Consider the following 23,639-nt stretch of genomic DNA (forward strand, 5'->3'; position numbering starts at 1 on the left):
GCACCTCTGCTGCACCTGTTCTGTGGTTACGGGCAGCCCTAGGCAGTGTGGCCTGGGACTGAACACTATAGAGAAGTCTGCCACCAGCTGTACCACACACAGAGAGTGTGAGCAGAGACCCTCAGAGAGTGCTGAGCAGGGACCCTTCCGAGGCTAGGAGTGGGCTTTCACAAGTTTGGGTAATTATGAAGTCTCTACATGGGAGGGACAATATGTTTTTGAAGTGGTTCAGGGAGCTCCCAGGGATTTAACTTGAACCACATGCTCATACTTAGATTGTGTATTTGCCAAAGTCAATCTTGGGGTTATCTCTGCTCATGGGCTGGGAGCGTGTCAGGCTGAGGAAGGGCACTGGTGGAAATCCAGAGGAAGGATGGGTGTGTGGGCAAGCTGAATTATCCATTGACTCTGCTGAGCCAGGGCCATGGGAATAGCAGGCACCTGCCAACCCAAGTGATAGGAGGAAGACCTGGTAAAGCAATAATGCTCTGATCCAGCTTTGGTACCCACTCTACTGGACAGACCCCTGGTTGAGACTGTGAGGGCCACATCCTGGATAGATTTCAGGAGCGCTGGGAAGAACATGGCAGAGATGAGCTCTCCATGTTGGAGCAGAAAAATCTCTCGATGGTGTGCAGGAAAAGACACTAGGCTACCTGTTCTTTTGGCAAACCGCATTGTGCTTGTTTGGTTCAATGATTATAAATCAAGTCCTTTCTTTGATTTCTCCTTTAGCATCAAAATTCATTAGTAATTCTGAAGATCCGTGTGGGTTGGGCTTCCCCTGTACACATATCCCTTCTGTGATGTTTTTCCCCTACTCTCCAAATGAAGGGAACTGCCACGTAAAGCCTGTCAAAAACAGCCCTGTCAATGAAGTTTGCGAGAATCGTAGTGCTGAAACATTAGCCGGTGCTGTGCAGGAATCTGGAGCTTGCTTACTGTTACATACCGGGAAAGTGAAATTCAGAGGAGTGAGCGAAGGCCCAAGGTCCCCTGGCTGGCTAACAGCAGAAATGGGCTGGGATCCAGCACTGTGGTTCTCAGGCCGGAGGTCTGCCCACCTCAGCAGCCTACTTTCCTTCTCTGATTGTATCCTGCCTTTTAAGTCCTTTAAGTTAAAGACTTACTTGGTTAGCCAAAGACTTTTTATAACCTCACTAAAGCATGATTTTTCTCTTTTCTAGGAAACCACTTTTTTCCCTCTGGCTAAGAGTTTTGTGACCTAACTTAATTTTAGGGAAAAAAAGCATTGCACCGCAAGAGCTCATAAATGCCACAGCCTAAAAATCTGACAATGGCTAAAACCTAACGTAAATCCCATGAAAGAGAAACAGGGTTGAGATTGAAGTTGAGGTCCCCAAATCACCTGGCGTGGTAACTGGTAGAGCCAACATTTGTTTACTGACATGAAAGATTCTGGAAGCTGCGTGTCCAGACTCAGAAACTTCTTTGAACTGGAAGGAACCTTGACAACTATCTATGAGGAAACAGAGCTTGAAAAGGAACAAGTCCTGTGACCATGGTCATGGGGAAGAGTTAGAATTGGAACCCACGCCTTTTGGCTCTTAGTCAGATGATCATCTGTGACAAAATACTTTGAAGAATGCAGAGATAAGGCTCTAATTTAAGACAAACAAGTGACAATTAGGGAGTCATGTCAAAAAGAGTCAGAATACATTCGTCACAATGATCGCTATGGAGCCCTTCTGTGTTCTAAGCATTGTTCTAAGGGCTTTGTGTGGATTGAATACCCCTTCACACTGGGCTATCGGCCTCCAAATCTCAGTGTTTACAACAGAGGTGGTATGTTGTTGTAATGAGTGAGGCTCCACTCCAGTACGGTCTTCAGTACAGGACCCAGGGTGGGTGAGAAGACCCTATTTGAGATGCGTCAATCTTCTGGCATAGGGGAAGGGCACAATGGCCCTGATAAACTCTGCTCAGTCATGGCATATGTCACATCCACTCAAATGCCATTGGCAAGTCATATGGTCAAGCCTGATGTCAGCGAAAGGACCACAGTAAGTCACATGGCAACAGCCAAAGGTAGTGAAGTGGGCTGAATGGTTGTGTCCCTCCAGAATTGGTATGTTGAAATTTCAACCCCTAGTGTGACACTATTAGGAGGTGGGGACTTTGGGAGACCTCATGAATGATTGGTGCTATTGTAAGAAGAGACCCCCAGAGAGATCTCTCACTCTCTGGCTTGTGAGGTCGCAGAGAGAAATCAGCAGTCTGCAGCTCAGAATAGGGCCTTATTAGAAACCTGTTACACTGGTGTAGTGACTCAGACTTCCAGCTTCCAGAAATATGAGTGTGTGTGTGTGTGTGTGTGTGTGTGTGGGTATGTGTGTGTACATAAAGGGCAGCAAAATATTTGAAATAACATTGCAATCTACCACAATGGGACATACTCTACTTCACTTATTAGCTCATTTGATTTTCACAACAAAACCTATGAGGTAGGTAAAAAAAGCAGTCTGCAGCTCAGAATAGGGCCTTATTAGAAACCTGTTACACTGGTGTAGTGACTCAGACTTCCAGCTTCCAGAAATATGAGTGTGTGTGTGTGTGTGTGTGTGTGTGTGTGGGTATGTGTGTGTACATAAAGGGCAGCAAAATATTTGAAATAACATTGCAATCTACCACAATGGGACATACTCTACTTCACTTATTAGCTCATTTGATTTTCACAACAAAACCTATGAGGTAGGTAAAAAACATCACCTGATGTTCAAAGTTTATACAACAAATAAGAGCCGGAGCTGGTATTTGAACCCAAGAGGTCTGTCTCAAAAGCCACCCTTAATCAGCTGTTCATGCTGCTTCTCATGATGTGCTGCCTTTCATGCCTTTCAGTCCTCTGACAGACACAGTTCCTCTTTCTCCTACTCCCTCCCCCAACCAGTAAAGTCAGCCTAATGCCAAATCTTTAGCTGTCTGTTATTTTTAACCTACATTGCCACATTCATTTTTTTTTATTCAGAAATCATATATCGAGCATCTATGGGCATGATGTGACACAAAGCAGCAGGCAGAGAATGAGAACAAGAATAAATCAGAGAGAGGGGTGGGCCCTGCTCCCTCAAACCTAGTAAGGGCATGTAATAACTAAAATGTGTGGACTCGAATGACAGATGAAGCCAAGAGGAAGCTACAGTTAGGTTGCCAATGTGGTGGTAAAACACAGCGCTCTGTAAGGCTGGCCCACATGGGAAGGTTCTGAGTTTGCAGCTGGAGACCTCCCTGAGTACAACAGGGTGCATGCCCATGATGCAGGGCTGGGTGAGACTGGGATGGATTACCACGTCAAGACTGTCTTACAGGGTGTTGCCCTTCTCTCTCTTTCTCTCTCTCTCTCTGTCTTTCCTGCTCATGGAAGAAATAAATAAATTTGTAAAAATTGCTTTGGGTGGACCATAGGAGTAGGAGAATTTTTCTGACAAAGGAGCTGTGGGAAAGTATGGGAAATGAGGGGTTTAGTTTACTCTTTGAGGGATAGGTGGAGTATGAAGATGGGCAGGTGGAGAGGAAGGAAAGAAATGCATGAAGACGGGGCCTGAAGACCAGGGTGGGCGGGTTCAGCATTTCCAGGTCATACATTCAGGAGGGGCCTCAGAAGAGTTTTTGCACAGCATCAGTAATGCAGACACTGGCAAAGGGACAGAATCCTTTGCCACCCCATTTGAAATTGGTATTTTGGGGCAGTCCCATAGCTTCATGATTAAGAGAGTCAGATACCACATGGCTGACCATGGTTCAAAAACTGGTCCCAGCAGCTTGAAACACATGCCAGGTGCATGTGCATTTGCACCCCACATCCTGACAGGACAGAAAATGGAAAAGGAACTGCTGTATCACCGTGCCCCACTGCTGGGTACTTTCTCCCTCCATCTCTCCCTCTGTCACCTTGCTTTCTCTGGTGAGCACACACATTCTCTGGCAATGAAAAAATTTAAAAAATAAAATAAACTGATGGGACCAGCAGGTGGCATGGTGGCTAAGGCACTGGACTCCCACATGGCCAACTGCGGCTCGAGTGTTAGACCAGTGGCTTTAAAAACATGCCAAGTGCATGTGTGTGCATGCCCAAAATTCCAAGAGGAGAATGGAGAAGAAAGGATTACAGCATGGCTATATCACCTGGGGAGGGGGTGGTTTCTCACATTCCCTCTCTCTTTCTCTAACTCTCTCGGGTGAGTGTATGCACCTATGGAAAAAAAAAAAAGCTAAAATAATAATAAACTGGAGTCTGCATTCTGCCGAGTGTGTACAGCGGGCATGAGCACCAAGCTGAGTCACACATTTATGAGGAACAGTCCCTGATTGCCAGACCACAGACAGTGCAGGTCATGGAAAGGTTTCTTCAGGGAACATGAGCTGAGCTTTGGAGGTTCATCGGGCAGTATTCTGGGAGACATGTGAACCTGAGTGGACAGAGCTTTGAGTGAAGGACAGGACATCCAGAAAGCAGTTCCTACAGATGTCCCATGAGTGGAAAAGCATTCCTGAGCCAGGGTAGTCAGAGTGAATGCAAGAGCTGGACAAAGAGTAAAGATCCCGAAGAGACAGCATGGCAGGAAAGGAATTCCCGATGACTATGAATGGGAGATCAAGGGAGAAGAGAAAAGCGAAGTGCCTGCAATTTGCAGCCCATCTCTCATAAGGACAAGGTGGTTTAGCCCAGGCTAGCGCAGGGTGAGCTTTGGCATCAGATGATTCTGGCTTCAAAGTCTAGTGTGACTTTTATCAGCTGTGAAGCTTTGGGCAGATTAACTTCTCTAAGCTTCAGTGACCCTATCTGAAAAGGTGAAAAATAACTGCAGGATTCAACAATGATTAATAAGTATTATGCACCAAACACACGCTAGGCTCTCAGTAACTTTACTGTGATTGTTATGGTTACATGGAAGATGCACTGGCCTGGGGCATGCGTTTGGTGTAACTGCAGAGCATCCAGAGAGAGGGTGATTCACAAAGACAGGAACCTTCGCCGAGCCCCTCTATCAGTTAAAAATAACACTATCTTATGGTAGGACAGCCAAAGAGGATGGACAGTCAGAAAGATGGAGCCTGAGGCAAGCAGGTGGCATAATGGTTAAAGTGCTGGATTCCCACATGGTTGGCCATGGTTCAAGTCCCATATTTAGCAGCTTGAAACTCAGGCTAGGCACTGCAATTTGAGTCCCAGACCTGGCGGCTTGAAATTCATACTGGGCACATGTGTGTGTGTGCCCCAAATCCTGAGAGAAGAATGGAGGAGAAGGGATTGCAGTACGCCATCCTCCTGGGGAGGGGATGATTTCTTACTCTGATGATTCTATGTACCCTGTGGCAAAACTTAAAAACTACAAAAGGAACTCTACCTCCCCCTTGCCTACTCATTATGGCTAGCTGGGATTCTCCTGCTGTGCTCCTGAAGGAATGAATTCAATCTGAAGGGAACCAACCACCTTGTTCTTCTGGGCAGTTTGTTCTTACGGACTGGAAACTTCTCTGCCTCCACTCAGATATGAGTCTTTAGCCTAGTCACAATCATAGACAGCTTTTTGGGCTCTGGAATGTCAGTCACTGTCCTATGTTTGCTGGTCATTTTGTCCAAGCTCCCTGGGGCTGGGAGTTAATGTGATTGAAACACGCTAAGCCATGGGTCAAGATCCAGGTTCAGTTGAACCTCTGTCGCTTACAACCTACCTGATTTGGGGAGAGTCCCTTGGCCTTTTTGAACTTCCTTCTCTGGCTCTTTTGCAAATCAGAAATACTGACCCCAGGCGCAGACCCAAAGACAAGGACATGAAGGGAGCCTACGGAATCACTATGTAACTAGGAGCTGTCCTCTGTGACACTGCCCTGTCCTAACAGGGCCCAAATGGAGCAGTGAGAAAGAGCTGGGCTTTTGGCCCCTAAAAGTCAAGGGAGTCAGAGACACAGAAAGCTCCCAAGGGGACTATCTCGCCCGATCCTTTAATTAGACTACCTCCAACCTCTATAAAACCTATTTTAATTCTTTTGTTCCTCGAGTGCAGTCAGGTTGTGTCATTTTTCACTCAAGAAAGTGCCCCTTTCACAAAAAGAGCTCTGCCCCTTTTATTTCTATGTTAATTTTAGCACTACCTGTGTGCATTACAGGTTTTTGATCCAAAACAAGCCCTGCTTAGCATAGAATGAAGGAGGCAGCTCTCTGACTCATTCAACAGTTTCATATTAAGCGTGTTAATAGCTTTGCCATTTTTCAGTGAACAGATTCAAGCAACAAAGACGATTATAGTGTTCTTTTCTAATAATTTTCTGGATGTGGAGCTGACAAATCGGCTTTCAAAAATTCATGGCACAAAAATGGCGTTTGCCGGCTAGTATTGGGAAGAATTGGCTATTATCAGAAGAAAGCATGATGCAAATTGTTCTGTGTATACATGAGGGAAGCTTGACTTTGCTTCTTATTCTAAGTCAATCCCTTTAAAATATTAACTCATCCTGCTGAGCGACGACCTGCCTTTTTATTAACACTCACTTCTCACTCAGGCTGCCTCCCAAGCTGGCACGTTCTTGTCTTTTCTTTTCTTTTCTTTTAATGTACGATCTGGCCTGTCTACGGAGACACCAAAATGCCAGAGCAGTCAAGCGAATAATCGGCATTTACCGTGGTCTCTGCCACGTTTTCCAACCAGAAGGACAGCAGAGTTGAAAGAGTGGGGGTCTCTTTGCATGTGGCTTTGTGCAGCAGGCCCGCCAAGCATTCCTACTCCAGCTCTTAAACCTGTGCCAGACTGTTAATGTCTTAATGCTTATTCAAGTGTCAGGGAGTGCTGGCAGATGTCAGAGAGAATGGGAGGCTGTCAATAAGGAAATTACTTACATTCACAGGGTGATTGCGGCAGTCTGTCAGGTAGCGTTTGAGAGGATGTCAAGCTGAAAAGACGGAAGCAGAGGGAAAAAAGAAGGTGGCAGCAAACAGCATTAGGGGGAGGGTCCTTTTTAAAAATTTGTTTTGAGTCTTTTTTTTTTTTTTTTTAGTTTTCCTTTCATTTGTAGAGCAAAACTCCAGACACAACAATCACAGGTCAAGAAATAAACAAGATAAACAAGAAGGTGTTGTTCATTTTTGGAGACCTTAAACGTAAGAACGGGGTGACCAGGGGCCTTTTGTTTCTTGACACTGGACAAATGATTCATGTTCTTTTCTGAGAGAGCAGTGAGAGTTAATTTCCTGGTCATCCAGAAACATGTGGTTTTCCATACGCGATCTGAGTATTTCACTCAGCAACTACTTACTAACTCACTGCTATGTGTGACAAATGACACAGAGACTAAATGTAAAACACATTCTTTAACTTTTAGGGAAGAAAAGGCATCCTCTTAGCTGTGCAGTTGTAAGATTAAGAATTCGCATGAAGGTCCAGCCTGGTGGCACGGTCAGTAAACAACTGAACTGCAGTGCTAGAAGCTATGTACTACAGGTTTGATCCCTGGTCCTTCTGCAAACATACCAGGCACACGTCCAAGATCCTGACAAGCTGGAGGGCTGAGCAAAAGGGGTTCACAGTGTGATGAGACTCTACCGAGGGATCTTTTCTTTCTGTCTCTCTAGTGCATGCACACATGTTTTCTATCTTGAGTAAAAATAAAAATTAAAAATTAAAAAAAAGAAAGATTTTGGAGCTAGGTCTGTGGCTTAGTGGTTAAGGCGGCTGGATCCCACATGGGCTACTACACAGTTGAGGCCCAGACTCAGTGACTTGAGAAACACACTAGGAAGTGTGCATGTGTGTGCCCAAAATCCTGCAAGGAGGGAAAATGGAGGAGAAGCGATTCTGATGTAACTGTTCCCCTAGGGGGTACTCCCATGAGGGTTGTTTCCTCCTCTCCCTCCTTCTCTAGCAAGTACAAAAACCCTCTAGTAAGAAACCAAAAATTTTTTAAAAAGGAGAAAGAAAAGAAGAAAAACAAGAAAGAAAAGAAAGGAAGAAGAGAGAAAGGAAGGAGGGAAGGAAAGCAGGAAGGAAGGAAGAACTTGAGTGAAGTAGAATCTTACCAAATAACTATAACAGCACCGGCCCGTCTCTGCCCGTGTGAGGAGAAGACTTGAAGAATGAGCTTCCGGAGTAAAGCTTGGAGGCCATCTAACTCTGAAAAGCCTCTCTTCATTCCAGGTTTGCCAAGGCGATTGTATCTATTGCCTCCATATGCTGCAATCTCTGTTCCTGTCCCATCTGATCACTAGTCTTTGTACTCTCTACCCCAGTGTATGTATGTGGGTTTAGAAGAAGAGGGGGCACCAACACCGCTGTCATTAGTCAGTCACTGGTGCAGTGTTCGAGTTACAAGGCCAAAACGCCCACGTTGTTATAAGACTTACCTCAACGATGAAAGATCAGGCCCCTTAGAATTGCCCTGGAAACACAAGATACCTCCAGTGCTTATTCCTAATGATGAGAGAAACACTTTTGCATTTAGAGGGAACTCTGTGATTCCATTCGTGGTTAACGGTCGGCTTTCGGGGCTGTCTGTATTAATCTCCCGTATTTCCTGCTGTAACCTATTGCCCGTTCATATTTTAGAATTCCTCCCAGAAGGGATAACGGAGAGGAAGGTAGGTACATTTGTTAGTTAATCAAAGAAAGCAAATATTTTACTGACAGATCCAAGGCTAACAGTACCTAAGAGTACAGGAATTGGGGACAGGACTTTTTTGAAGTACCCCAGTACACTAGACTTCCCAGAGCTGCTGCGGCAATGGGACACAGCTGGTGGGGTTAAATGGGGAGCAGGAGCTGAAGGAGAGACTTCACCTCCCTCATCAGATCCTCTGGCCTCCATGGTTCCTCCCGCCTCCCCCAGATGAAAAGGTGAGCAGTTTGGATTCAGAGTAGGAATGCCCTGACACCCAGAGCAGCACAGCCTGGCCACCAGCACCCTCCTACCTGCTGGCCTGTCTGTGTACACCAGGGTTTCCAGGTGTCTACCTCGATCTGGTTTAACACTAGACATGAGTGAGGCTCCGGGCCTTTTGAAGTGTCCTCTGAACCTTTGAAGTGCTCTTCCCAAGGGGGAATAAGCACATTTCTGTTGGAAAAATGTGGCAGGACTTAACTCATCCCCATGGGGATTCTTGCAGAGACACTTCACGTATCAGGAGAGAGTAAATAAATTTCTATGCAGACGTAACTCACAAAGGTTTTCTTCTTTTTCTTGCTAAGCTGCAACAGAGAGCCATCGGATTGGAAACTCTGTGATCCACATATTGGCTTTGAAATGTCTTTGGTCCTTAGAGCTTTAGGTTCCTCAACCCCCGCCCACTGCCCAAGTACAGTCAGCCTAACCCTTTCTCATATATGCTACAATATAAAGCTCCGGGTGAAACACAGAGCACGTAAATCTATCAATCCAGGATTAATAGTAAGAAAAATACTTAAAGACACAGGAGAACATGCTAGACAGAGTCAATATCAGGACACAATCTCGGGAAATCAGAGAAACATTAACAAAGCAATAAATTTCCCATCTGCATTTATCTTCCCACTTGGTTATTTACAATAGAGCGATCATTTGAATGAATAACCTTTTTTTTTTTATTTTTTAAATTGCCAAAGGGCTTATGAATTTGTCAGAGAGAGAGGGAAAATGAGAAAGCATTTCCCCCTTGGGCATAGTCATGTCACAATCCCTTCTCTCCTTCCTTTTAGAATTTTGGGAATGTATGCACAGGCACCTGGTGTGTTTCCCAAGCCACTGGGTCTTAGTTTCCAACCACACAGTTGGTCAAACAAAATCTTTGCACCCTAACCACCAGGCCACAGCTGGCTCAGAATAACTACTTTTTAAAAAATTAAAACCCATTGGAATTACTCTACTTAAAAAAAAATTATTTCTTGGTACTTTCAATTTTCTTCTCTCTCCTATCCTTTCTAATGTTGTGATTGCTATTATTTTAAATCCTTATTCTTTTTCCTCTTTTCTAACTGGAGACTAGTCAAGGAACAATAAGAAAAAAAATAATAGCAAAGCCCGTGACAATCATGTATTAAGTACTTACTAAGTGCCAGGATAACCTCTTTGCATTTATTGCATCACTAAGACTTTAGGATAATCCCTTGCTTCTTTTTAATGGGCCAGAATTGAGGTTTGGAAATATTAAATAACACAAAGACCCTAGATTAGTAATTCCAGTTTAAAGATCATTTCCTTAGGAACCCCCTCCCTCATCTAGGCCATCTACCTCTTTAAATGCTCTTATAACTTTTTGTTTGTTTGTTTAAATCACTGGGTGTGTGAGCTCACTGGGAACAGAGAGAGAGAGAGAGAGAGCCCCACCTGGGGGACAGTAGTATCACAATCCCTTTTCCATCTCTCAGTCTTTTGGGGATTTGGGGCAAGCATACATCCATGCTTGTGGTTTTTTAAACCGCTGGGTCCTGGACTCAAACCGTGCAGTTGGCCATGTGGGATCCAGCCACTTTAACCACCATGCCACCAGCTGGCTTGTTATGACTTATAGTATGATATCTTGTATCTTTCTTTCATAGTTCTTATCGTTTGCAACTTTGCATTTATCTATTTAGTTATTTAAGTATATCTCCTCTATAGACAAGTTCTGGAATAGGAGAAATTATGTCTATTTTTGCTGTTACTGAACGTGCTCCATAGAATGAGTATAGTACATATTGAATGCATGAATAAGGGAATGACTTAATGAATAAACACCTTTTGGTCTACCTCTAGAATATAGGGTTGGAGTATAGGCAGCAAAACTGCTTCATAAATTAAATCCTAGGTAAGGGACTATGCAAAGTGCTATCGTATCCTTTATCTGAAATACTTGGGACCAGTGGTATTTCAGATTTGGGATTTTTATTATTTTGGATTTGGGGACATTTGCATATATACCAATAGGATATCTTGGCACTTATAGGAGGATTCTAAAGGTGTTCATCTAAAAGAAGTGGAACCAAGTCTTTTCAGTCTCAAAACATCCAACCTGTGTCCCTTTTGAGATTTTTACTAACCTATCAACCTACAAGTTCAGAAAGGGAATATTAGTGGGAATATTAAAGGGAATATTAGGGGAATATTAGTGGGAATATTAAAGGGAATATTAGGTATTCTTATAATATATTACAAATATTCCCTAAAAATTTTCTAATACTCTCCCATTGGGCCCATATCCTCTATGATCTTCATAAATAATTGTGGAATGAGGCCTGGCCCCACAGCCTGGTGGTTTATGGCGCTGGATACATATGGCCAACTGTGGTTTGAATCCTGGCCCCAGTAGCTTGAAATATATGCCAAGCATATATGTGTGAATTCCCCAAATTCCAACAGGATGGAGAAAATAGAGGAGAAGGGATTGTCATGTGACCACACCCCAGTGGGGTTTGCTCTCCTCCCCTTTCTCTGGTGAGCATACATGTTCTCTAGAAATTTTTTTTAAAAAAGAAGCAAATTGAGACAGAGACCAGGGGCCTAGGCAGAGTCACCCGGGCCCAGTGCTCATCAGAACTCTGCCATCTATTAGCCACTTCTTGTCTTGTTTCCTTGTTTCCTCAGCTAGATGATGAAGGTGATGTTAATTAGACTGTTGTGTCGTTTACATGAGATAAAGTCTAAGACCCTGATGAGAAATGCCTAGTGAAAGTTTCTGTAGAGCACTCCCTCCACCCCAGTGTGTATTGTTTTTTGTAACTGTCCTAACCAGAATTTATTAATGCTCTGCTATCCTTTTGTGTCTTCTCTGATCATGTCTTCAGTGTTTTTCCAGCCTTCCCATGATGAGGGTCATCAGGTAGCTCTTTTTCACATTTTTCGTAAGCTTTCAAGGATCAAGTGACAGAGATAAAGCAGTGAAAATGGAGACATCTGGGGGACCAGCAGATAGCATAATGGTTTCGTTGTTGGATTCCCATGTTGTCAGCCATGGTTTGAGTCTTTGATCTGGTGGCTTAAAACTAACACTCAATGTGCATGTGTGTGTGTGTGTGTGTGTGTGGGTGTGGGTGTGTGTGTGTGTGTGCATGCCCAAAATCCCAAAAGAAGAATGAAGGAGAAGGGATTGTGGTGTGGCCATCCCCCCTAGGGATGATTACTTGCTTTCTGTCTCTCTGTCTCTCTCTCTCTCTGGCAAGTGCATGCACCCTGTAACAAAAATCTCTGGGGCGGGGGGGAGACATGTCATCAAAACATATGAATAGAAATTTGCCTTCACTTCCGCTTCTGACCGACTACTTGATTTTGAGCAAATTATTTGGTCTAAGTCTATAAACATGGACTAATTTTCCATGAAGCGTATTCTCGAATTTTTCTTCATCTGCTCCATCTACATGTATGTCATTATAGCAGTAACAATGATACTATTTTCAATGTATACTTTCCAAAATCTTTCACATTTATTGTATTATTTAGCTACCCTGTCAAAATCGGGAAGTATTTAAGTTAGGGACTATCATTCTAGATCAGGAAATTGAGCCAAGACAGGGAGAGGGAAGATGACTTGACAAGATCACGGAGACCCTAGGACCCAAATGTATTTTACTTTGGTCTGTCAGACGTTTCTGGGATACCTGATGTACACAGTGCACTGGACAAGGTGCTGGTGACGCCAACAGTCCCAGGCCTTTTGTACTAGTACAGGATCACAAGGGTAAGGGTTAAGTAGACCATAATCACTTTTCATCTTATCGGTTCATCTGTGGAGAAAGAATCCCTTGTTTATCATAGATGGAATTTTCCTATCATTGTGTAAGACAGGCCCCATCTCTTGTAGATTCCATGAAGAGCTTTGACACCATTACCTCAGTGTAATGTAAGCACCAGCCTTGGGGAGGGTATCTTTCAACAACAGTCTGTGTGGACTTTAACTCAAAATAACACATGTGGAAAAGGAATCTAACTTTTCAAAATCTTCTGTACATGGAGCCAGCTAGTGGCACGGTGGTTAAGGCAGCTGCATCTCCCATGGCCAACTGCGCAATTCGAGTACTCAACCCTGTGGCTTGAAAAACACTTTAGGCACATTGACATGCGTGCCCAAAATCCCCAGAGGAGAATAGAGGAGGAGGGATTGTGGCTTGTGGTGTGGCCATCCCCTCCGGGGGATGCTTTCTCACTTTCTCTTTTTCTCTCTCTGTTTCTCTAGTGGACACACATCCTGTAGCAAAAAAAAAAAAAAAAAAAATTTGGGAAAAAAAACAAAAAAAAAAAGAGAAAAAAAAAAAAAAAAAAAACTTTGGTACAACAACAAAAATCAAGACTGGAAATTACAATGAGAAGTTGTCTTCTGAATTTCTTTTCTGAGTCTGTATTTTAAGACTCTCTGAATGAGAAGTGTAGAGTTTCAGTTTCATTTTCAGTGAAACTGGAAAGTATTGATTCTAAAATTTCACAACAAGAAAAAGAGATAGGAGCATGCTTGAGATACTTTCTATTAAAAAATATATTTGCCAGTACCTTTTTGAAGGCTTTTTTAAAAATACCTAATAGATCACATAGTTCAAACACAACCAAGTGTAAAAAGTGTCAAGTGAAAAGTTTCCTCTTGTCTCTCCCACCCACAGCTTTTTACCAGGTTCCCATCTTCTCCCCCAAATGGCTTACCAGTTCCTCATTCTTCTGCCCAAAGATTTTTTTAATATATAAAATAACACATTACAAATGCATATTCCTTCTTGTTTCCTTATTTTATGTACATATATACACACACACACACACATATACATATGTATACAGCATACTCTACCTAATGTATCTTTTTTTTCACTCAATGGCATACATGCATTCCATATAACTACGCAGTTTCTTTATTATTTTTATTATACCTACAGAGTGTTTAATTCTGGAGGCAAATCAAAATGTATTTATCCACTTTTCTAATGATAGAGATTTGATTACTCTAATACTTTTGCTATGAGTAACTTTGTTCATGTATTATTTCATAGAATGAATGGGAAATATCTGTAGAATAATTCTCTTGAGCTGCTACTGTTTTATTAAGTTTTTGTGCATTTGTCATTTACCACCATACAGTATAGTTCTGTTTGTTTGTTTTTAATTACCAGAGGGTATGTGGGCTTGTCAGAGAGAACCAGAGAGACAGAGAGAGAGAGAGAAAGGGGGGAAAGCGCCCAGGATTTGAACCATGAATAGCCGTGTGAGATCTTGCTCCACAAGGCCACAGGATTGGCCCAGTGTTGTTTTAATTTACAATTTGGTTATTATGAGTAAAAGTGAGCATTTTTTCATCTGTAAAAGCCATTCGGAGACAAATTTTGTGTTTACATGTTTTGATGATTTTCTTTTGAGTTATGGATGATTTTCACGTCGTCACAGCACAGGAAATATGAGGGGACATCCAAAAGTTTGTGAAGAAATGAACTACGGTACAGGTTTATGTTGGTGCAAAAAGATTTTTGAAATCCATGCAGTTTTCTCATGACAGGTATTTTCCACAAACTTTTTGGAAGTGTACCTTTTGAGTGTACCTGCCTCCTTTTCAGTCTCTCTCAAGAGATAAGTAGCCTTTTAAAGAAAACCAAAAACCTATCAGCTTCACAGTATACTATTTAGTGAAAAAGGAAAAGGTAAGGATGAAAGGAAGATGAGGTTGCTACATGCTGGATATGAATTCATGAATAATTAAGAGTTCAAAAATTCAGCATGTAATTTTGAGCAGTAAATATGAGCCAGACATGCTGCTTAACACTGAGAATCTGTAGTAGTAAGAAAGGCATGTTTTTGCCTTCTCAGAGCTAATACTCTAACCAGTTACTCTTCACCCTGGTTACACATGACAATCACCAGTGGAGCTTTACAAAAATACCAGTGCCTTTGCCCAAGTCAAGAATTTTTAGGAGTGTAACTCAGGAACAAACATTTTTAAAAAGTCCCAAGTGATTCCAAGTGAAGCCAAAGTTAGTCCAGTCATACCCCAGTGTGAGCTAGGAAGTGACAAAATATTTTGAAGAGGAAGTGGTTATGGAAATTTTGATTTGGTTAATTTGAACTACGTAACATTGACTTTGAAGCATTCATGCCACAACGTTTAATTTAAAAGTGAAAAAGACCTAAGACCTGCCGTCCAACTGATAGATAACATAGAAAGTAGACGAGTTAAATAGTACCTGCGGGAAAATTATCAGACAAATTCTGAAAGTTGTATTTTCTTCAAGACAAATGGCCTGCTTTCTTTTAAAAAGGCAATGTAGGGACTAGCAGGTAGCATAGTGGTTAAGGCGCTAGACTCCCACATGGCTGACGGCAGTTCGAGCCCTGGATCTGGCAGCTTGAAACTCACACGGGGTGGTGTATATGCATGCGTACCCAAAATTCCAAGAGGAGAATGGAGGAGACGGGACTGTGGTGTGACCATCTCTCCGGAGAGTGATTTCTCTCTCACTTTCTATCTCTCTGTCTCTCCAGCAAGGACACGTACCCTATAGCAAAAATCTCTCTCAAAAAAATAAAAAATAAAAAATAATGACAGTAAAAGCAAAAACTGGAGTAGTTGAGGACTGGTTTAAATTAAAATACAATTAAGGAGAACAGCAGTTGGTGTAATGGCTATGTCCCTGGACTTCCATGTAGTCGACCACAGTTTGAGTCCCAGACCCAGTGGCTTAAACTCACTCTGGATGTGTGTGTGTGCGTGCCCAAGATCCAGAGAGGAGAATGGAGGAGAAGGGATTGCGGCATGGCCATCCCCCCTGGAGGGTGATTTCTTACTCCCTCTCTGTCTCTCTCTCTGTCTTTCTGGCAAGCACACGTGCCCTATAGCAAAAAAGCAAACAAACACAAAAACAAAAAAAAACTATTTAAAAAACAAAACAACAAAAAAGAAATAACAATTAAATATAGCAAATGAACCTTAATTCAGAATATCCTTGAGGACAATTTGGGAAATTTAGATACATACTAGGAATTAGATGATATTAGGGAATTGTTGATTTTCCTTAGGTGATAATGATATTTTCTACATCTCTAAAATAATGGTGATATTATTATATATAATGATATTATCTCTATATAATGATACTATACCTATATATCTATGTATTATCTATATACAAGAATGTTGTTATTTCTAGGAGATTCACACTAATGCATTTTTAAGGATGTATGCAACTTTCAAGTGGTTCTACAAAAATACAAAATGAAATAACAAATATAGATAAGCACATATAAGCACAGTTTTTAAAGGAGTTTAGAAGAAACTGAGGTATTGATGATGAAAGAAGTTACTGAATAGTATATTTAATTAACTCCCATATATTGAGTGAGTTGAATGTTCTAGATATTATGCTAATGACTTGACATGCATGATTTAATTTCATTTTGGAAACATGCATTATGATTTTCACCTTATAGGGGAAAACGCTGAAGTTGGAATGATTAAACACCTTGTTCAAGTTCACACTGAGCCAGACTTTGAACTAGGTGCTTCCTGTTTCCATTGTGGGTGATTGGGACCATTATGTGGTGTTGGCTCCACCCTACACTGTAGCAGAACCACTCATGAGGTCATGGAAAGCACATGCTGTGGATTGACTTCATCTGCTGCACTCGGTACAATGCAAATTCATCTGATTGTTTCAGTGTCTGCTCTGGAGACTGTGTCCTTGTCATACAAAGACCTTAGTCTTTGGAGACAGGCCCAGCTGCATCCAAATCTTGGCTCTGTCATTTATAGATGTTTGTTCTTTAGACATTTTTAAAAACTTCCCTCAGCTGTAGTGCTCTCTTCTATGAAGAGGGAGATAATATTAAGTATGTAATAGGATTGTTATGCTGATTAAATAAATACTTATAGAAAGCACATAGCACAATCCCTGGCATAGAGTAAATGCTCAATAAATGTGCATAACCCCTCCTCCTTCCCATGAATTTGATTGGAATGTCCACAAATGACTCTTGCTAATACAGAAAAACCTCTGATAGTCAAAGTGATCGCCAGGCTGGATCCCTCAACATGGCTGACGGCAGTTCGAGCCCTGGATCTGGCAGCTTGAAACTCACACGGGGTGGTGTATATGCATGCGTACCCAAAATTCCAAGAGGAGAATGGAGGAGACGGGACTGTGGTGTGACCATCTCTCCGGAGAGTGATTTCTCTCTCACTTTCTATCTCTCTGTCTCTCCAGCAAGGACACGTACCCTATAGCAAAAATCTCTCTCAAAAAAATAAAAAATAAAAAATAATGACAGTAAAAGCAAAAACTGGAGTAGTTGAGGACTGGTTTAAATTAAAATACAATTAAGGAGAACAGCAGTTGGTGTAATGGCTATGTCCCTGGACTTCCATGTAGTCGACCACAGTTTGAGTCCCAGACCCAGTGGCTTAAACTCAGTCTGGAGCTGTGTGTGTGCGTGCCCAAGATCCAGAGAGGAGAATGGAGGAGAAGGGATTGCGGCATGGCCATCCCCCCTGGAGGGTGATTTCTTACTCCCTCTCTGTCTCTCTCTCTGTCTTTCTGGCAAGCACACGTGCCCTATAGCAAAAAAGCAAACAAACACAAAAACAAAAAAAAACTATTTAAAAAACAAAACAACAAAAAAGAAATAACAATTAAATATAGCAAATGAACCTTAATTCAGAATATCCTTGAGGACAATTTGGGAAATTTAGATACATACTAGGAATTAGATGATATTAGGGAATTGTTGATTTTCCTTAGGTGATAATGATATTTTCTACATCTCTAAAATAATGGTGATATTATTATATATAATGATATTATCTCTATATAATGATACTATACCTATATATCTATGTATTATCTATATACAAGAATGTTGTTATTTCTAGGAGATTCACACTAATGCATTTTTAAGGATGTATGCAACTTTCAAGTGGTTCTACAAAAATACAAAATGAAATAACAAATATAGATAAGCACATATAAGCACAGTTTTTAAAGGAGTTTAGAAGAAACTGAGGTATTGATGATGAAAGAAGTTACTGAATAGTATATTTAATTAACTCCCATATATTGAGTGAGTTGAATGTTCTAGATATTATGCTAATGACTTGACATGCATGATTTAATTTCATTTTGGAAACATGCATTATGATTTTCACCTTATAGGGGAAAACGCTGAAGTTGGAATGATTAAACACCTTGTTCAAGTTCACACTGAGCCAGACTTTGAACTAGGTGCTTCCTGTTTCCATTGTGGGTGATTGGGACCATTATGTGGTGTTGGCTCCACCCTACACTGTAGCAGAACCACTCATGAGGTCATGGAAAGCACATGCTGTGGATTGACTTCATCTGCTGCACTCGGTACAATGCAAATTCATCTGATTGTTTCAGTGTCTGCTCTGGAGACTGTGTCCTTGTCATACAAAGACCTTAGTCTTTGGAGACAGGCCCAGCTGCATCCAAATCTTGGCTCTGTCATTTATAGATGTTTGTTCTTTAGACATTTTTAAAAACTTCCCTCAGCTGTAGTGCTCTCTTCTATGAAGAGGGAGATAATATTAAGTATGTAATAGGATTGTTATGCTGATTAAATAAATACTTATAGAAAGCACATAGCACAATCCCTGGCATAGAGTAAATGCTCAATAAATGTGCATAACCCCTCCTCCTTCCCATGAATTTGATTGGAATGTCCACAAATGACTCTTGCTAATACAGAAAAACCTCTGATAGTCAAAGTGATCGCCAGGCTGGATCCCTCAGTCATCTCCATTAACTATCAGCTTGGCATTAGGGACTACAGGTTCAGATATCCAAAACCTACAACAGAGCTCATTTAATGTTCAAAATATGTGTTTGCTAGTGTCAAATCATAGTATCATGGTCTTATTAAGACAGTGCCAAATAAATTTCCATCTAGGATTAAGATCTTTTCAGTAGATTTCTACAACGTAGGCAGAAACAGTTATTAGTAATCTATTAGGGAAGTATGACATCATTCCAGATAATGGGATAGTATAAGGAAAGACAGGGATGGGAAAACTTAGGCCATTTTTCCCCAAAAAGACTGGCAGTCCACTTGATTGGATTGTTGCACGTGTGAAAATGTAAATAAGAGATTAGATAGGAAAGTCTGAGAACCATGATTGCTTACATATGGCAAATCACTCAGTTTTGGAGCAAATGAGCAATTCAAGTTCCTGACATACCACACATCAGAGATAGCAGTCCTAGCAGTATATAGCGTGTGTGTCTGCGTGTGGGTGGTGGAGGTGGCAATTAATTAAGTGGTCATTTCTCCAATCCCTGAATGTAGTGGGAACAGACACGGCGAGGGAAGGTAACAGGAATTTGGGGACTACAGAATAAGAGGAGATAGCCACTGACAAAGTATAGTCCACAAGCTCGAGGAAGGAAGTCAAACAGGCTCTGAAGTTTCAAGTCTGAATGGTCAGGAGAATAATGGTTACCACAATCAGAAATGAGAAAATCTTTTAAAAAAAATTATGTCATTTAACTTTATTTATTTACTTATTTTAATTTGACCAGAGAGGGGCAGAGCAAGAAAGAGAGAGAGAGAGAGAGAGAGAAAGTTAGAAAGCAAGTCACCAGGTCTGGGACTCAAACCACATTCAGCCATGTGGAAGTCCAGCACCCTTAACCACCATGCCACCTGCTGGCCCAGAAATGAGAAAATCTTAGAGAGGAGCAGGTTTGGAGGAGGCCAGAAACTTCCTCATGAAAAAATGAGTTTGTTAGAACTTATCCCCTGTGCCCTTTTTAAATTAGTCACACTACAACCCATCTTTAGAGGTCATTATGAAGCTGAAGGCTTAGATCTATGAGATACCTGAGAGGTCTTCAAAAAGTTCATGGGGAATGCATATTATGAAAAAATGGATTGAAAAACAATTTTTCCAGAATAAACTTGTCTTTATGTCCATTTTTCCACAAACTTCTTGAAGTTCCCTTGTGTCTCTTTTCAACTGAGATAGCAGAGCATCTAACATTTTAGGAGCCAGCAGATGGCACAGAGCAAAGGACAGGGATTAAAACATCCCTGTTTGAGCCAGCAGGCACAGACTGGCCCAAGATACCTCTAGTCTAAAGCTAATGGGTGTTCTGTGGCCCATGGAACCTATCACTCCATATGCTTTATGGGTAGACTGGTTGAAAAAAAAGAAATATTCCAGGGAAAAAGAGAGTTTTGGGGAAATATAGTAGATTAGAAAGTAGCGATAGTTTCACTCATTTATAGACTCATTAGATATCAAACACCCACTACATATCAAGATTTTCATGGACATTTGGGTTATAGATAAGGTTGGCTAGCATATATTTTATTATGATTGTTCTATTGGAATTTTTATTCCAAATATATTGTAAGTACATAAATAGTTAAATAAGGTAATTTCAGGTGGTGTTGAGATTCCTAAGGTTTTCTTTAAGTGCCTCTTTATTCTTTGAAATGACTTAGAACTAACCATCCTGACAATATTCCTGGCTCTATTACTGATTCCTTGTTTAGGAGAACCTTTTTTCTCCTCAAAGAATTATTTTATTTAACTTTATTTCTTTATTTTAATTTGACCAGAGAGAGAGAAAGGGAAAGTGAGAAAGCAAGCAGCCAGGTTCAGGTCTTGAACTGTGGCTAAGCCACGTGGGAGTACAGCGTCCTTAACCACCATGCCACCTGCCAGACCCTAGGAGAAGCTTTTAAGAGAAACCTTCCCTGACCTCCTCTCAACAGGTCACTACAGCTATTCCCCATCTTAATAATGAGCATCATCTGTAATAACTGTTTATTTACTCCTTTGTTATAGTGTCTGTCTTGCCCTCCTGGATGGTAGTCCCATGGTAGCACAACCCTTGTCTGTCTGTTCTCCTTGGATTCCTTTTCCAGGGCCCAGCCCATAAAAGGTTCTTAGTAAGTATCTGGAATTAGAGTGATCAGCCTCCTCGGTTTGCCCAAACTGAGGATTTGTCTAAGATATAGGACATTCAATACTAAAACCAGACCCTTCTGGACAAATCAAAATAGTTGGTCATGCTCTGCAGAATACATACCTGTTGAAGAAGAAATTAGTCCCAGAAATAGACATTCCATCATTGAAGTTGAATCTCAAGGGAAAGCAGGTCCCCAGAGAATTTTTTTTTAGTTGCCAGAGGGCACATGTATTCACCAGAAAAAGACACAATGGGGCACAGTCACACATGATTCATGTTCCTCCCTTTCTCCATCGTGCAGGCATTTGGGGAGAAATTTTGGCTGGGAGAAGATTGACTGGGACTTGAACCACATGGTTGGCCAAGTAGGCTCCTTTAACCACTAGGCTATGGGACCGGCCCTCCTGGGAATCTTTTAAGCATCATAAAGATCAGTATGGTAATGCAAAACCTGGAGTTCCAGGAAAAAGCTATGTCCATAATGTCTAATAAGAGTGGGTTTGGGTCAAGTCTTCACTTCTGGACCTCCTTGAACTTCTTGGTTGCTCAGGTGTCCAGATAGAACCAATTTAAAACTAACAATTTTAAATATTCTTAATGAGGGGGCCAGCAAGTGGTGTGGTAGTTAAGGTGCTGAACTCCCAAATAGTTGACTATGGTTCAAGTCCCGGACCTGACAGCTTCCCTCTCTCTCTCTCTCTGTCTCTCTTTCTCTCTGTCTCCTTCTGGTGAGTGTACATGCCCTGTAGCAAATTAAAAACAAAACAAAAATAATACTGATAATTAAATAATTTTAAAAAAACCAAAATATTCTTAGTGAGAAATAATAGCTCTTAATAAAATGCTATTAATAGCATTTCACATCTCGAAGTCATCTCTGAAGTCATGTAGTCCAATCCCCTTATTTGCCACTTGAGGACATAAGCATCTGACATGTTAGCTTCTCTAAGGGTGAAGCCAGTCTTACAGGATCTTCTTTATTTGGTTCCTACGGTGGCTAATATCCCTTTCGTATATTGGCCAAAGGCTCTTCCTTCACAGGTGAGACAATGAGTCCCTTTCATTATTTGCTCTCAACAGGTTGTGTCCTGTTTTGCATTTCCTCCCTCAATCTGTGTGCTCTGGAAAGCGTTCTACTGGCCTTTTTGCATAAGGCTTATTTCAACTTCCTCCTTGTTCCTCTCCAAAGATTTTCCTGGTTAACAGATTCAGACATCCCCCTCTTCCTTGAGGCATGGGTGGATTACTTCTGGGTTAGGAGTGAAGAGTTTTGACCATATGTAACTTGCAGAGACAGAATACTGGAAAGAAGGAAGAAAGGAAAAGTGGGGGGGGGGAGGAAAAGAAGGAAAGAAGGACCTAAAAAATCCTGTAAATACTTATGAAGCTTCTTGGGTGAGCTGGTTCTCAAGTTTATACCATTGTGATAAACTTTAAAGAGTTTGTTCTGACTGTATATTGTTTGTTTCTCTCACAGAACAAGTTCACGTTCGTTTTCATTTCGTTGTGTGTCCTAAATCAAACAATAATATGTTTGCCATTAGCCTTAAAGCAAAAGCAGGGATGGTACTAACTAAAACTGGACCTATTTAGAAATGTTTTCTTTTTTAGAGAAAGATGTTTTTGCTATAGGGCATGTGTGTTGGCTTTTGGAACAACTGGTATTTGATTTTATAACTTAGGAAGGCAAGGCATTTAAAAAAGAATTTGTTGTGAGTTTTTTTGTTTGTTTGGTCCGGTTTTGTTTTTGTTTTTGGTTTTTTTGTTTTGTTTTGTTTTGTTTTTATAAAAAAGCAACAAACAGAACTTAAGACAAATGTAGAACTTTCTCCAGACTGAAACATTTTCTTTTGCCCTTGGCTATGAATTTCTTGCTGTAAAAGGGGTTAAATCCATACAGCCCTGGTTTTTCTAGACTTATTCCTACATACGTAAGTGATCATCCCTTTTAAAGCATGAGCAATAGTCTGGGAAATGTCCTCACTTTTTGTCCAGCCCTTTCCAAACTTCACCTCTAAAAGCAACAGCTTTATCCTCCCACCCCATCTCCTCACCCAAACACCTCTTCAAACACACTTCTTGGCTCTTGCAACAGACCTGAAGTAAAGAGACGGTTCCACTGAAAGAAGATACGGCCTATTCAACCTTCATTTTCCTTTAGTTCTTGACCACTCTTCAGAGTCAGCTAATTGGAGACAATTATGTAGATAATTGTAGATTCTAAATTTATCACTGGTTAATTCCAGGCCCTAGAAACATTAATCATATGCTAATGGTGTTAGTCTGTGGGAGATTTGACTTTACAGCAGATTTCAGTCAAGAACCGAAGCTCATTTGTGTGTTAACTATCTGTCACAATGCTCATCACTGCCTGAGCGGGGACACCCACAATCACATCAAAAAGCAAGAGGGGGGCTAATTTGATAAATGATGTGAGATGTGTAACATTCTTTAACAAGCTTAATACAATCACACAGATTGTATTTTTGTACAGTGAGACCAAGTATAATTTTATGGACTATTGATTGACAGTTATGTTTTATAAATGTGCTTAATTAGCAAGTAAGAGGTAAAACAATAAATTGAACATTATTTATTGCCTTAAAAATCAAGCTTTAAATATAGAAGTCAAAAGTTATATAGTATGCCAATGCGAAAGTATCTACTTTTTAAAACAATGTCAATTTTATTTACTTAATGATAATTTCATTTTTTTAAAAATTTTCTTGTTACAGAGCAGCAGAGCTTCCCAGAAAGAGACAAAAACAGAGAGAGAGG

At 41.1% G+C, this 23,639-nt stretch overlaps 1 protein-coding gene across 2 annotated transcripts in view; it reads left to right on the forward strand.

Moving 5' to 3' along the window:
• Positions 1 to 23,639, forward strand: part of RASGEF1B (RasGEF domain family member 1B) — a 607,920-nt gene that overhangs the window by 532,612 nt on the left and 51,669 nt on the right. Inside the window, exon 1 of one of the 2 annotated variants that reach the window (XM_006151446.3) lies at positions 1,808 to 2,024. The exons of the other annotated variant lie outside the window; for it this stretch is intronic. Within the exon in view, the coding sequence (XP_006151508.1) occupies positions 1,890 to 2,024 (135 nt within the window). The 5' untranslated portion in view covers positions 1,808 to 1,889. Of the gene's footprint in view, positions 1 to 1,807; positions 2,025 to 23,639 lie in introns of those variants that run through there. 2 annotated transcript variants of the gene reach the window in all.

Source organism: Tupaia chinensis, unplaced genomic scaffold (genome assembly GCF_000334495.1).
Source record: "Tupaia chinensis unplaced genomic scaffold, TupChi_1.0 Scaffold000318_1, whole genome shotgun sequence".
Taxonomy (NCBI): Eukaryota; Metazoa; Chordata; class Mammalia; order Scandentia; family Tupaiidae; genus Tupaia; species Tupaia belangeri.